General features: G+C 34.2%; 3 protein-coding genes across 6 annotated transcripts; 1 reads left to right on the top strand and 2 right to left on the bottom strand.

Annotated features, from left to right (window-relative positions):
* Positions 1–229: 229 nt before the first annotated feature.
* On the bottom strand, positions 230–1582 carry LOC140824760 (uncharacterized). Of its 3 annotated transcripts, none has more exons than XM_073186310.1 (3): positions 1409–1582; positions 484–1236; positions 230–375 (listed from the first exon to the last, which is right to left on the bottom strand). In XM_073186310.1, the coding sequence occupies exons 2-3, from the start codon at positions 1206–1208 to the stop codon at positions 360–362; spliced, it is 741 nt and encodes a 246-aa protein (XP_073042411.1). In that variant the 5' UTR covers positions 1209–1236; positions 1409–1582; the 3' UTR covers positions 230–359. The 3 variants fall into 3 exon arrangements, with proteins under 3 accessions (XP_073042411.1, XP_073042413.1, XP_073042412.1); XM_073186312.1 differs by having other exon boundaries at positions 484–1230; positions 1409–1563; XM_073186311.1 differs by lacking the exon at positions 1409–1582 and having other exon boundaries at positions 484–1256.
* A 1363-nt stretch (positions 1583–2945) lies between these two features.
* LOC140823451 (reticulon-like protein B5) lies at positions 2946–4910 on the top strand. 2 transcript variants are annotated; one of them, XM_073184807.1, is made up of 5 exons: positions 2946–3254; positions 3699–3879; positions 3974–4115; positions 4346–4415; positions 4507–4910. In XM_073184807.1, the coding sequence occupies exons 1-5, from the start codon at positions 3044–3046 to the stop codon at positions 4776–4778; spliced, it is 876 nt and encodes a 291-aa protein (XP_073040908.1). In that variant the 5' UTR covers positions 2946–3043; the 3' UTR covers positions 4779–4910. The 2 variants fall into 2 exon arrangements, with proteins under 2 accessions (XP_073040908.1, XP_073040907.1); XM_073184806.1 differs by having other exon boundaries at positions 2950–3260; positions 4507–4906.
* Positions 4911–7513: 2603 nt separating this feature from the next.
* On the bottom strand, positions 7514–8826 carry LOC140824759 (probable membrane-associated kinase regulator 6). Its single transcript, XM_073186309.1, has 2 exons — positions 8003–8826; positions 7514–7706 (listed from the first exon to the last, which is right to left on the bottom strand). Exons 1-2 carry the CDS (start codon positions 8682–8684, stop codon positions 7699–7701), a joined length of 690 nt encoding a protein of 229 aa, XP_073042410.1. The 5' UTR covers positions 8685–8826; the 3' UTR covers positions 7514–7698.
* Positions 8827–16228: the final 7402 nt, after the last annotated feature.

Raw genomic sequence — 16228 nt, 5'->3', positions numbered from 1 at the left:
ACTTTCCTAAATAGATGACATGTGTTAGTTTCAAATTCGAGCGATATTTAATTTTATTTTAGACAGTTAAATCAATTAAAGACGCGCTTAAAATATACAATATGTTTCTTGATAAGTTTCATTATCTTACGTTGAGAGATGTATATTTTGGTACATGTTGTATGTTCAATGACTTTGTTTATACAGTTTGCATCTACATATAAATAAAATAAATGTATAAAAACCGTAAAATATTATTAAAATAAATTTTATATATATATGTCTTGATAAAACTCAAGTCACGAGTTGATTCGCTGAGTACCTAATCTAAGTGACTGCATTTAGAATGAGAAGCAACACCAAATCTTCGAGCAAAACATTCAGTTTAGGTAGATCCTGCAATATCCAATGAAACATAGGTTGAACAAAACACAAAAAAAAAATATAGATCATGCATCATATATCATTATCAACAAATTTTTAACCAAAAATTTATGTTCGTACCAATCGAGTATCTTGATTCGGCATTTGGGAGCGGCGGCACCTCGGCCATCTTGAACTTGGCTGAGGCTCACTCCACCGCAGAGAACCTTCACCGCAACAGTTCCAATTGCCCATCCGCTGCTCTTTATCCCGATCCCACTCTCGATCTCAACATTCATGAACAGTTTCTTGTTCTTGAATCCATTACTCAATTCTTCAGCTATCTTGCTCTCTAAAATCTCTTTTTCTGCCCTTGTAGTGAATTTCAACGTTGTGACGTTGTTCTTGTCCTGTATGAATCCTGGCACCGTAACCTGTCCAAGATTTGTGTCCCCATTAACCGCGTTAACATATATCCTCGTCCTGTCGTACTCCATTCTCAAGTTCGAATTCGGGTTCTTGACTTCCACGCTTACGATGGATTGTGCTTCTAATGTGAGGCCATCAGGGGTTGTGGTGACGTTGAATTTCTTGAAATCGATGGATTTGAGGTGGATTTCAGGGAGGCGGGGCTCGAACCAGAGGAAGAAAAAGCCGAGTGCCGAGAAGAGGAAGAGCAGTGAGATGGCGGTGACGATGGAGATTCCGCAGCAGAAGTTGCGGCAGCACGTGGTTGGGTTCTTTTGGAGTTGTAGGGAAGGCGGCAGGGCCGCTTTTCGTGGTGGCGGGGGCTTGACTGGGGTGGTGGGGTCTCTGTATCCCGGCGGCTTTTGCAGCGGCGGAGGTGGTGTTTGCCCGATCGACATAATTTCTTCCCTCAGGAAATTCCTGTTCCTGAAAAATACATAGATTCAAAGAAATCGTCGTCCCGATTCCTGAGAAAATCCGAAAATCACAAAAGGTATATTCGAGAAATATACAGATCATGCATGCAAATTTTTTAAAAAAAATGTAAGAGATCAAACATTTCTTGATACAGATCAGAAAATGGATTGGAATATCTTACCAGAATCTTTATGATCTGAGACTGATTTCGTATAAATCTAATATTGAGATAAGTTTTAGAATCGAACATTGAAGGAAGGGGTTGATCATGATTCAATGTATGGTGATAGATTAGGCAAACAAGGAGACATCAACATTGATCACCGATCATTAATGCAACTACAGTACCATTAATATGTATGTATATTATATATATATATATATTTCAGCGATTAGATTTAGAGAATAATTGGTTAAATTTATTTAAAATAGATTATAAGTTCTAGGAGCTTAAAAAACCATTTTATAGTGCTTATAAGTTCAACCAAACATCATGTTAGTTTCTTCAGCTTTTAGAATTAAAATCTTGACTTTGCTTCATTGTACAATGTAATTGGTGATACCCCGGAGGAGGCCCGTATTTTTGGTACTGAATGATCTCAGGTCATGAGTTAGGTCCTAATAAGTTTTGGGTCGGTTCGATAATAGCCGGGCAAATGACTGCCCGAGACATCATCTCCCTGGGCTCCAGACGAGTTCTCGGGTGATGGTTCTCTACTCGAGTTAACTCGATAGCACTTCACTCGAGTGCACAAGTATGAGATACTTTATCTTGGCAATCATTATTGATAAAAATTGCATTGATTTGACAATGCGAAAAGGGACAGTTTGACGAGTCAGAAAAACAGGGTATGAGCAACTATCTTGACATAATTAGTAAGTAGACATTGAAAATAAGGTCATAAGCGGACATTGAAAATAAGGTCATCATCGACTTTCTTTCTATAAATATCATGTTCGTTTAAACATTAATTGATTCATATATATGATGTTCCTATCATTTTACTCTAGAAGAAGACACCATTAATACAACATTTCTCCTTGCTATATAGATTTTCTTTATTCACCTGTTGACTTTAGCATCGGAGTGATCACGCCAAACATCCCTCCGGCGTCCATTCACGTGGTTATCTTCGTGTTTGTAGGATAATATCAGCCATCCTCGGGAGAAGAATCTTCGGTTTGAACGCATCTTGTTGTGCTCTCATTTTTTATCATTTTTGTATTCGATCCAGTAAACTGTCCGACTCATCTCACTCGATTTACCTGGATCACATCAGTAATCTTTAATTGTTGGTGACATTTTCATCTATTCATGTCATTCGAATAATTTGTTTCCCTTGTTATTTCATTATATCTGTTAAATTTCGGGTATAGTGCATCCAAATCCGAGAAGATTATAATTGATAATCAGGACTCACAACATTTGGTTACAAATTAGATGTTCACACATTTTATTACGTTTTGGCACGATCATACACCTGCATACAAAATTAAACGCAAACAAATATACTATTAAATGATGCCACCCTTGTAAATTAAATTTCATAATTTGGAAGTTAATAGGTCAATTGAAAATTATTTGAAAGTTCTATTTTACACTTATAATTTTTGTTTTTATAGACGATAATAGATATAATATAAATTCTAAACAAATATATAAAAAAAAAAGGAAAAGTCAAATTTAAAGAGCTCCGAACCATGTTCCAAACCTGAGGTACGATTTAAAGGTTGACCGAAGCAGTTGACCCATCTCTTCCTCTGTTTCCAGCTCCCAACATTTTCCAAGTCATTTCTTCTTCGGTGGGGTTCATCAATGGCGGAACAGGAAGAGATTTCCGACCCAGATAGAGAGTCCATGGTACATGAGATCTCCGACAATATCACCGCCGAGGAACATTCATCGTCGTCCGCTTCTTCCAATTCAGACTCCGAGGAGAAGATAGCGCGATCGCCTCCTCTCATCAAAGCTAAGACTGACCCGTTCTTATACCGTGGGAAAGCAGAGAATAAGGCCTTCGGTGGAGGTCAACGTGAGTTTCTTACTCATTGTAGCGATCGGTTTTGTACTCGGATTTTATCATTTGATTTTTTTTTGTTAAGCTAATGATAGTATTTGTATGCTTGAAATCGACCAATACTGCTGGGATGTTTGAAATGTTGTGCGATTACAAGTTATGTTAGAATATGTGGATGGAAGTGCTGTTATTATTTTTATGGGTTTATAGAGGTTTTAAGGTCCTGAGGTTTCAGTAGAATGCGGTGTTATTTTAGGTTTTGAAATTGTATAATTGGTTTTGGCTCTTAATTTGGCAGTATGGCTGTTTTTAACTTGTTTGAGCTAAAAAAAAAATTGATTTTGAACATTCAGTGTGGAGGTTAGATTTTCAATTTCATATAAGACGTGTTTGTATGTGTTCTGGGATTTAATGTGAATTGTATTTGACATTTTTTATTTGGATTTCTTGTAGCTGCTGATTTATTCTTGTGGAGGGACAAAAGCATATCTGCTACCGCACTCGGGATTGCTACCGCTATCTGGTTCTTTTTTTCAGTGCTAGATTACTATTTGATTACTCTTGTCTGCCACATTTCGATTTTCGCCCTCTCCATGTTATTCTTGTGGTCGAATGTTACGATCATCATTAACAAGTGAGTTTATTCACGACTTCTGTTGTTTGCCTCATTTCTTTGTGGTTCTCTTTCCCAGTTCTGTTATGTGGCATCATGGCTTGTGTGCTTGCAGGAGACCGTCACATATACCGGAAGTTCGACTTCCCCAGGAACCATTTATTGAGTTTGCTTCGACTCTCTGTAGTGAAATCAACAATGCTCTCGCTGCGATTAGAGAAACTGCTTCTGTCAGGGATCTTAAAAAGTTCCTTGAGGTCAGAAACTGGATGTTAGAACCGATCTAGCACATCTCCTTTGGTTATAGAGAGCATATATTGTTGTTGCATTTTGAATAATTTTTGTACAAACATAAGCACAAGGAGTGACTGGAACCAATCCCTACGTCCCAACTATACTCTGTCCCACGATTCATCACACCTTTTTCATAATTCACAATTGATCGATTTGATATTTGGCATTGGGCCATTGGACATTGATTTACCAGGTAATTGGTGTGTTGTGGATTATCTCCATCGTGGGCAGCTTCTGCAACTTCGTCACACTGGTTTATATATGTAATATCCATGATCTTGTTACCCCTTACTGGAATATGATTCGTGTTTACTATAGTTCGTGCTGACACTTTTCTTTCTTCTTTTCATGAAGTATTCGTTTTCCTCCACACGGTGCCTGTTTTATATGAGATGTACGAGGACAAAGTTGAGGCATTGGCAGAGAAAGCGATGATGACAATCAAGAAGCAGTATGCAGCCTTCGACAGGGGCGGATTTAGTGTAAGGCGAACGGGGGCCACGGCCCCCCCAAAAAATTTAAAAAAAAAATTTAGCGACGGTTGTGTGGAAACCTTCGCAAAATCCGCGACGGTTGTTGAGAAAACCGTCGCTATATGGCGGCCACGGCCCCCCAAAAAAATTTAAAAAAATTTTCTAGCGACGGTTGTGACGGAAACCGTCGCAAAATCCGCGACGGTTTCTTATAACCGTCGCCATATAGCGACGGTTGTTGAGAAAATCGTCGTAAAATAAACTAAGCGGCCCCCCAGTGTCAAAATCCTAGATCCGCCCCTGGCCTTCGATGCAAAAGTTGTGAGTAAGATCCCAACAGGACTAATGAACAAATACAAGAAAGCTTAAAGAATAATTCTTGCTGAATGCCTATGGTGCTATTATGTAACAACTATGGCTGTCTTTTCCTTGTATGCGTCTTTCAATCCCCTTGTCCAACATGTTAACTACTGCAGTTTTTTTTCCATTTTCCTTTTCTTTATTAGAGATGAGAGTTAAAATGTTAATATGTTTCTTCACTACATATTGGATGTTTACCTAAAATCAATTACAACCCTTGTCCATACATACTGGTTTTCTAAGATGCAATTTGATTGAACCTAGATCATGGTCACCAAAATAGTGTTGGTTTTCGGTTCCGATATCCGAACTAGAATTGAGGACCTGTGATTTGGTTTCTTGTTTTATAAACTTAGGAATTAGAATCGAGACTGGAATCAGAATCATCTGGAAAGTTGATTCAATCATAAGTTAATATTTTTAGAGTTTCCCCCTTACATTATAGAAATTTAAGCTATATGATTAGGACCACTTTTCATAGTTACTTTATACCAAAGGGATGTGATATAAATATATCATATGTGACATGTATATCTTTATGAGAGTCAAAATTAATAAAAAAAAATTCTTTGTCTTATAATGCTTCTAGGTCTATATTCATTTAAATTATCAATTATCTCAATTTTTCCACATGTTATTGATAAAAAAAGTTGAATCTATTTGATAAAAAAACAGAAAAAAGGAAATTGCTTACTGTATTTAATTTTTATTATTTGTTACGCTGTTGAAGCAAACTTTCCCACTTATTTTAACATTGACCAATAAAATGCTGTTTCAAAGAACAACTGTCATAATTTGAGCAAAAAATGGTTTTAGTACTCCCAATATTCCGATCAAGATAACATTTGTGGCCGATGAAATTGTATATGGTAAAATGATCGTCTACCATTTACAAAGCTAGAGCTGCTCGTGAGTGAGTTCATCGACACTCACAATGAAAAATGACTAAGAATGCATGACTAAGAGTGAAATTTTACCCAAAAAAAGAAGAAGAAAGAAACAGAATCGCTACTTTCCCCAATTAATATAAGTTTTGTCCCACTGGATCTGATATGAAGAACTTATTAGTTAAATAATGTGTCAATAAATTATTCATAAATGGACTACTCCTAAAGATACAATGTGAAAACCAATTAATTTCAAAAAGAAAGAATCGATGTCTTGGACGTCACCATCGATCCTTCACCACAATTTCATGTGACTACAAAGGCAATTTGCATAGGGAGTTTGGTTGAAGACAAGGTGGAAGAACATTTAGCGAGGACAAGTAAGATGTTTTTTAGGGTTGGTCCCCATAAGCAAAGGCTTCATTCGAATACAAAACAACATTGAATTTTAGAATATTCTATACTAGGCAAACTTTGTCCCATGGACCCCTTCTTGTTTCCATGTTTCTCTTCACAATACAAGGGTCTTCATTTTGCTTGCCTATGTATGGAACTTTTGGTGTGGCTATCCGGATATACGCTACGCAATGTTCGATGCAGGACATGTGCAATAGTATTATAAACTCTTATCGAGTAACAACAATAACAGACAAGAACACGTAGTCGTCGTTTGGTTAATTATTCCAAGGGTTTGATGCATGGTAAGCGCTGAGTAGGTCGTTTCGAGTGCTCAATCTGTAGCCACTGCTAATATGTTCATATTTTACTGGTTCTTGGCTTATAATGTCCCAACGGAGCTACTGTCAAATGTTCATCTGTCGAGACAGTTGATAATTGCCAATTCCATTGCATAATTCTTGCATACTTATCGACTGTGGCGCATTCGAACTTGTCTGAGAGATGGGAAGGACCAGAATTAGGCGGGTGAAGCCTGGACATGTTATATATATAAGTTATGTAATGATAGACATATATATGGCGGATCAAGAATCAATGTTGTCGGGGCAGCTTGAAAAAAAAATAAAAATTCCCACAAAGAAACAAAAAGAGAGAAAAATTGGGAAAATATGACCCTATCCACCACACAAAAAAATCAGATGTTTAACCTTAGAATATGCCGAAGACTCCACTTCTGGTTAATTATATTATATCAATTTCGATCCTTGTAAATAACATTAAATCTTCGTGTCGTGTTTATAGATACAAAATCATTTGCAATAACATGTATAGTTTTCAAGATTCCAACGTTTACATAGTAAAGTCTTTATTTTAAAAAAAATCAGGCAAACAAACAAAAATACTCGGGATATTTCTTATAATATATACAAGTTTGAGATACTTTATCTATAAGACGGATATAAAATCCACAAAATTCGAAAAAATTTACAAAAATAAAAAAAGTATACATTGACAAGATTTAAAAAATGATATCAGACTTACAAAATGAGGAAAATACAATCTGAATCAAAATCTTATCTTCTTATGTCAAGTCATTACAAAAACAAGAATTATTAAAAATGAAAAAAAAATGTAATCCCAGATACCTAAATTCGTCGAAAAATGTTGCAAGTCGTGGGAAAGCGATTACTCTTATTCATTGGAAATCCATAAAAATTCGGCAAAACCGAAAAATCGCCTTATTTGGCTTTGGGATGATCTGATCAGCTCGCTAAAAAGACTTGTTGCACCTCGTCGATTTATCGCGCCTTGACGGTCTACATTTTTGCAATCTCGTCTACAAACTTTTCCATGCATTGCTGGAATTCTACTTTCACCTCTTTTTCCTTCTTCTTTGCATGTACAAAATAAGCACCAAGTCCCACTGATCATTTTTCTGAAATTAAAGAAAAAGAAACAAACCGAGAAGCATGGTTAATTAAGGCTAATCAATTACACTATTCAAGATTTAATCCAAAAACCAACCTTATTTAGTGGCAAAGTAACACCAAAGAAGGCCATTTAACAAGAAGATGAACTAATTTAAAAGTAATATAATTGCATGCAGGTAACATGTGACAGTCTTATAATAAATTAAGGATGGGAAGAAAATTATTATTATTGAATGAACATAACGAAAAATGTAATTTTCCCAGAAAATATATACACAAATATATATATATATTTATTTACCTATTGATCTCTTGCAGTAGAGAATTGCTTCATGAATTGAGCTCTCCATATCACACCAAGACTGAGAAGGAGAACTAACTTGCCGTGAACTGCTCCAACTTTTAGCCCTTTTCAACCCGTTTTGAGCGTCCATTTCCGTGGATTTATCGAAATCCATAACTGAATTATAATCATAATCTGAATTGTTTCGTGGAGAGGGCTGAAGAGAATTGCTCAAACTTTGAATCTCACTAACTTTTCGGTCAAGATCAACGACCCTGATGTTCTTTCTCGAAGACCCTAATGTCTGATACAACGGCTTCAGAAACCCGAAACACTTGTGAAGAATTCTTCTGTATGAATTCCTCCATTTCTCGATAAAATCTAAGTTTTTATTTACTAGAGTATTTATTGATGAAACGGGCGATCCGGGAACGGAGTTTGTAGTAGTCGTCGAGACCTCAACTTTCGTTGATCTGTTAGCATACACTGGTTTGATGTGCCCGTCAGAGAAAATTTCATCAGCATCAACGAGAGCTGATATTGCAGTGGCAGGAACATCGAAGTCGAAATTCTGCTCGAATTTTTCAGTCGAAATCGAGGTAAGAATGTCGAGGAGATTATGAGATGAAGAGGGTTTCTGGTGTGTCAACCAGCTGTAAGAAAAACTTTCTGTAGCCAGAGGTCTTGATGTATCTTCCATGATGGTGAGAATTAAAGATCACAAGTCAAGAAAATGGTTTTATACATTTTACAAGTAACTTGACATTAAACTTTATCACCTATATTACTTGTAAGTGTCATGTTCGAGATTTAATTATATCGACGATTCTTTTGTGATCCAAAATCCGAGAATAAAAACAAAACTCGTGCTTCGGATTGGTCACAATTGCGTCTCAATTATAACTTGACTTACTCTGCAATTTGATACATTTTTCATCGGAATGTTCACCCGATGCTAGATAATATCTAAAGTCATGTCAATACTTCGATGGAAAAGAATGACCGATTAAAGTATGAAGTGCAACTCAAGCAAAAAAATAAAATAAAGTTAGTGTATCAAAACCAAAATTTGAAAACTGGGTGATCAAAACTCAAAATAAGAAAAAATAGTTGAGCATAATAGTTTATTTTCCTGTTAAATTTTGATCAAATTAGAGAAAAAAAAAACTTATATAGGTCAATTTACAGGCTACTATCGCTTTCTTCTCCGAAAATTCCAATGAGTGCTTGTTTTTTCTTTTTTTCCTTTTTCCTTTTTGGAAATGTTTTTCACAACTTTTAAATTTTTCATGTTCATATTTAAAAGTCAGTCAAGTTAATCATCCTATATTTATTGTTGTGTAAAAGAAGCTTCCATAATTAGGGGCCCAAGGTCACTAGGGCATGTGACAATATGTATGGTTTGTATTTATTTTTTTGAGCAAAAAAGATTATATTATTATTATTATTATATTTTGATTTTTTTTTTAAATAAAGAAAATAGTTTTTTTTTTCTACTAACTTATTCATTTTTAGATTTTGGTTCACTAAATTTTCGAAGTTTTGGTTTTGATGCACCAACTTTTAATTTTCGACTATTTTGATTTAGTTGCTTATGTAACACTAGAAAATATTGACATGAAATTAAAAAAAAAATACTAACATGACATCGAAAACTATTGATTTATCAGATTTCACGTCAGCGATTGGACAAAAACTGAAAATTAATTAAAAGTATTGCACCAAAACAAAAATTTTACAAGTTAATTTAAACAAAACCCAAAATTAAACAAGTTAATAGATAAAGAAAAATTAATTACCGGTATTATTTACGGTCCGTGTGGGGACCCGGACGCTAATCAAGTTCTTAATCATCATTGGGACTAATTAATCAATTATAAACAGGGTCTAAATTTTTTTTTTTTTATGCGGAACGTAGTGAAATCAAACTAATATACAACTCAGTATATAAAAGTACAAGTCCTGTACTACAAACATACATTCAACTAAGGTTTAAACAACTAATGTCAAGTGTCCAACCCTATCTACAATCCAAGTCCGGAGCCTCCACTCTAATCACGATCTCTCCTCATCTCCTGGACCCTGATCATGTCCCACCTGTTGTCAAGTACACATACAGACAAGACAACAGCCGGATAACTCCGGTGAGAATAAATCCCAGTATAAATCAACGAAACATGCCATCATATAAACAAATATAAAGCATGTAATCAGGTAACAGAATATGTAACAAATCTGAAACATAATCAATATCATGCTGTCGACAATACTCGTAGATCTACAATTCAGACTAGACTCAATCCTAGTCTAGGGATCTCGGTTTCCAGATGTGGTATTCCTATATTGAATTCCGTAAAGGATGGAACCATAATCTCTATTACTCGATATAACCAGTGCCCTGGTATTCCTATATCGAATTCCGTAATAGAAGAATTCCAATACCCTTTACTCGATATAACCAAATATGGTGTTCCTATATCGAATTCCGTAATAGATTCCATTACTCGATATAACCAAACATCCAGTGTCCTGACCTAACCGTCAAGGACTGTAGCTCTATCGCTAGCATCCTATCTTGTGACATCGTGCAATGTGCTGTGGCGATACCACCCCTATCCGGCACGGTGTGTCACAAGACAGTTCGACCAATACCTGTTGTCTAGATATCAAGAGAACAAGTATATTAATCAAATCAATGCAAATATCAATGCACTAAAGTAAAGTATGTGATTTAGGGAAACCCAAGTCCATACCGACTCAAGTCCATCTCCCAATACCACATTGACTTATACCTTTCTTTCGTCGGTGTCTGGCTCAGTCGAAATCTTCAACTCACAGCCTGTCTGATACTGACAATACCAACAATCTCATGTCAAGATACCGTTCAAATCAATAACAATCTGATCAATCTGGATTTAATTCAAAATCAACGGTATAATGGTACAATTTCAGTATCCCCGTCAATACAACATCACCAGATAATAGTTACAATCCATAACCCATATCCAGTATAATCTGTAATCCAATCACAATTCAAATCTGTCCGGTATAACTCAATATACCCTAAAAATTCATAACAATTCCATAATCAGTCCGTTTCTAAATCTGACTTCGATTCTATGATGTCTAACATGTCAAGAACATCATACATAAATTCTATTCAATTCTGACAATAGCATAATTTCAAATCATGTCAAAACGTAGCAAAACTTACGTCAAAGTGTAGCCTACGTCGATAGGATTACAGTACCGAAGTCGGATTACAATTCAGACGGACGGATTTCTCAGAAAAGGCGTAAGGATTTTCAACAAATATACCAGAACCCTTTTTCCGATTCTTTCTTTTCTTTTCCCCTAAACCAACGTATATATGTATATATATATTAAGGTGCTCGGTAAATGATACGTGTCCACTTTTCAAATCTTTTGGGCGGCGCTCGAGCGGTAATAAACTACCGCTCGAGCGCGGCAGTTTCTGTCCGAACTCTTCCGAATTGCACATTGGCGCTCGGGCGGTCAAAAACTACCGCCCGGGCGCCACAGTCTCTGCCCGAAGCATTTTCCTACTGAACATTGGCGCTCGGGCGGTCGTAATCTACCGCTCGGGCGCCACTACTTCTGTCCAAAACTTACACAAGTTATATGAACTCTTATTTCGTGTCCCGATTAATCCTTTCGTAATCATATCAAATTATAAATCAATAATTACCGATTACTAGGATTAAATTTTCGGGCATTACAGTCCGTATATTTGTAACTGTATTTTGTATTGAATTTTCATAATAAATATGAACAAACCGAACGTTTGATAATTTTTTTAATACTCACTTCTCATATATATTGTTTCAACATACATTATTTTCTTTATTTTTCATTCAATTTTATCATCGAGATGATGGAAAGTTTAGAAATAGGAATTTTTTACAAATTTAAAGTGAAATGTATTTGACGATTTGCTTGATTTATATAACAAGTTTTTAATATTATCGTTCTTAATTTTAGTGGTGTACTGACATAAATATCTCTAAAAAAAATTATATGGGTCGAACTCAGGTTCAATCGAAAGCCCCCATCCTCAATATAATAAAAAAAAAATTACATGTCCATAAGGTTACATGAATAAACAATTTAATGTTGTTTGCTGTCAAAAAATTAAAAATTTAAGACTTTCAAATACAATTTAATGTTGGTGTGCGAGTGTTCTAGATGAATGCTTACGTAATGACAAATTTAAAAATGGTAAACTTTAATAAAAGCAGAAGAATAAAATTAGAAAACAAGTCCTTTATCTTCATTTGTTTGTGAAAGTGGATGATTAATGTTCCAATTCTCACCGCACCAACACACGAAATAAATAACCAACATTTTTATGTGCAATATTTCAATATAGGGAAAAAAAATATATATTTTTCGTATATTTTCTCTTTATAATTTTGGTCTGATAAATTATAAAAAAATGGATTATATTTATGCCTGCTTCAATTTTCAGCAATTTAGTCATTTCCGCGCACTTGAGTGTCATGTCAACACCGCCACGTAAGAAAAAAAATACCAAAATTACAACAACAAAAAAAAAGAAAATAGACAGCATAGAAAACAATCATCCCGAATATAAAAAATAAGGACACCAACTCACCTCCGGGATAAAAACTTATGTGAAATGGTCGTATTTTGTAAGACAGATATTTTATTTAGGTCATCTATGAAAAAATATTACTTTTTATGCTAAGAGTATTATTTTTTTATTGTGAATATCGGTAGAATTGATCCATATCACAGATAAAGATTCGTGAAATCGTTTAATAAGAGACTTGCTCCACTTTTGGACTACCAGAAAGAAGGTTTCAGAAATAGAAATCCTTGCGTCTATATATCATATTTTCGTTTCCAAATTAATAACACTCAAAACATAAATTTCAATTAAAAAAATGTTTCTGAAAACCCCGTCAACCATTTTTTTTTGTCAATCTTGATGATATCTAGATATTTAATCAAGAAGATATAGAAAATCAATAATAATAAAAATGATAACAAAAAATATATATATATTAAAAAAAAAAGAAAATGGAAAAAGGAGGAGACAAGGGTCCCCATGATGTCGGGCAAGAAAACATAAAAAAGAAAGCTACAATATATGCAAAGGTTAATTTCCCCCAAACTTAACTTTAGAATTGTGGGCGTCGTTCCATCCCCACAAGCAACTATGACATTTCGTAGCAAAACCAAACGAAAGTTTTCTGGTACTTTGTTGTGTTTCATTACAAGCCATGCAGTTTGTATATTCATTTAGGAAGTTTCGTTTCGCTAAATGATAAATATAACTTTTCATTTTAAATATGTATCGAGTAAAAGTGGTTTACTCGATTTAGATTGTGATATCTAATTTGTTCAAAATACAACCCTTGCTCATTGTAATCTTCCAACCTACATAAAAACTTTGAAAGAACTGAATTATTTGAGTTACATTACAACCATAATATAAGCTCAAATAGTTAATAAAATTAAGCTCGAATACATCAAATTCAATTTCTTGAATTTAACTAGGTTTTTCGAATAAATTAAATCAAAATCAATTTTTTAAATATATATAGGAACAACAAATTAAAGTGTATTAATCATCCATTAATTAAATTCTTTTAATTATTGATGATTGAATTAACTTTCCATTTAACCAACCAAATGGTGATTACCATCTAGCAAAAACATCACTTCATTATCTTTAGGCACTAGCTGAAAATGTTTTCTTGAATCTTTACGTACAATTAACACGCAGTGTGAAGTTAACATCGTCTGATAAGATCTTGGACATATTTGTTTATAACTTATTTAAATTATAAATACGATGCAAGTTTTCTATGAGACGATCTCACAGTCAACTTGATTCATACTTCCAATGGAAAGTAATACTTTTGTAATTAAAAAGAAAATGGAAAGTATTACTTTTGTAATTAAAAAGAATTTTTTTCAATTGTTGGGTTGGCTTGGATATTTGTATCACAAAATTGATCCGTGAGACGATATCATAAGATTTTGAGTAGAAAAATCACGAGTGTATTCATTTAAATTTCTTGAATTTAACTAGGTTTTTCGAATAAATTAAATCAAAATCAATTTTTAAATATATATAGGAACAACAAATTAAAGTGTATTAATCATCCATTAATTAAATTCTTTTAATTATTGATGATTGAAATAACTTTCCATTTAACCAACCAAATGGTGATTACCATCTAGCAAAAACATCACTTCATTATCTTTAGGCACTAGCTGATAATGTTTTCTTGAATATTTACGTACAATTAACAAGCAGTGTGAAGTTAACGCCGCCCGATAATATCTTGGACATATTTGTTTATAATTTATTTAAATTATAAATATGATGCATGTTTTCTATGAGACGATCTCACAGTCAACCTGATTCATACTTACAATGAAACGTAATACTTTTGTCATTAAAAATAATATTTTTCCAATTGCTGGGTCGGATTGGATATTTGTATCACAAAATTGACCCGTGAGACGGTTTCATGAGATTTTTTAAGTAAAAAACCACTGAGTGTACTCATTTTAAAATCAAAAAGAAGAAGAAACCTGGCTGCACACAGAATTAATACTTTGAGAGGTGAATGGATCAAAAGTCTAGAAATCAATCGGTCAAATAATTCCACCTACAAAAGTTCCCCATAAAATTCTCTGTGAAGTGTATCGTCCAAATTTATAGCTTTCTAAAAAGTTGATTAAAATAAAAAAATTTGAATGGCATTTCGATTGTAAGATTCGGTGTATCATAGGGTGTGAACTAATCCATTTTGATAAAATATATAGCAGTGATTATTTTACATGATTGAGTTTGATTTGCAGTTTTCTTGTGCAGTGTGTTGCTCAATTACGAATTAGTCAACACAATTATATAAAGAATAGATCTCTTGTGAGACGATCTCACGAATTTTTATCTGTGAGACGGGTCAACCCTACCGATATTCACAATAAAAAAGTAATACTCTTAGTATAAAAAGTAATATTTTTTCATGGATGATCCAAATAAGATATTCGTCTAACAAACTACGACCCAGACCGTCTCACACAAATTTCTGTCTAAAGTATTAATTTGACCTTTGATCACACGACAATTGGAAATTTATCATATACTAGAATCAGATATTCATTATGCTATCCCAAAATCAGCACAAGGTCGGGGCGGGGCAGCCACCTTTTCATTTTCCCGTGCATGAGCCATGCTATACACTAAATGCAATGCCCGGTGCTCATTCTAAATTGATGCACACTCGATGTTTACACGCAGTGGCGCAATCAGACTTCTATTTCGATCTGGAGGACTAATCATTAAGTTTTCAAGAAAAGTTGGTCACTGAAAATACAAGGAAACTCTCTCTTTGTTATGCTCTTTTTTCTAGGAAAATGTATCTAATCGATCAAGAAGCTGATTTTCGGCTGCTTGGGCTTTATTGATTCTTCCTTTTGGGCTTGAGTTGGTCACACTTCTGTTTCCAAAAAAAATCATCAGACAATAATCTCAAATCATATGAATAAATGAAAAAAAGTGTTTTTTTTGTTTTTTAAAATTTTAAAAAGATGCTATGGGCCTACTGGGCACTGGCCACTTAACCAAAGTTACAAATTTTAGTGGCAGAACTCTGAGTCTTGTCCCTTTGTGTTGTATCGGTGGAATTAGTACAGTCTTCTTGGACTCAAGCCATGAGGGATTCGATTTGGAAAATGATTTAAAATAATATTTATTTTCGGTATATCTGGAAACCACTTACTTATTATCGAAATTGTATAACTTCATGTGAAGTAGATTTTATATTTACTTCGGTTATGCTTGAAAATAAAGATTTTTAATTTGGAGTGAGAGATTATATTTGGAGGAGGATTTCATTGACATATTTCAAATGACATTGAATATTTGGAATCCAATGAAATCTCTGTCGAAAGTGTGTAACTTTAGTATGTCTTTTGTGAGACGGTCTCACGAATCTTTATATGTGAGACGCGTCAACTCTATCGATATTCACAATAAAAAGTACTACTCTTAGTATAAAAATTAATATTTTTTTATGGATGACCCTAATTAATAAGAGATCTGTCTCACAAAATACGACCTGTGAGACCGTCTCACACAAATTTTTGCCATGTAACTTAGATAGATATGAAGTAGATTTGAAATCTATTTTAATTTTTTTTATCTAACGAAATCAAAAGAATTTGAAATCAGGAAATCAT

Source organism: Primulina eburnea, chromosome 2 (assembly GCF_022965805.1).
Source record: "Primulina eburnea isolate SZY01 chromosome 2, ASM2296580v1, whole genome shotgun sequence".
In the NCBI taxonomy this organism is placed as follows: domain Eukaryota; kingdom Viridiplantae; phylum Streptophyta; class Magnoliopsida; order Lamiales; family Gesneriaceae; genus Primulina; species Primulina eburnea.
This window is presented reverse-complemented; position numbering and strand designations above follow the sequence as displayed.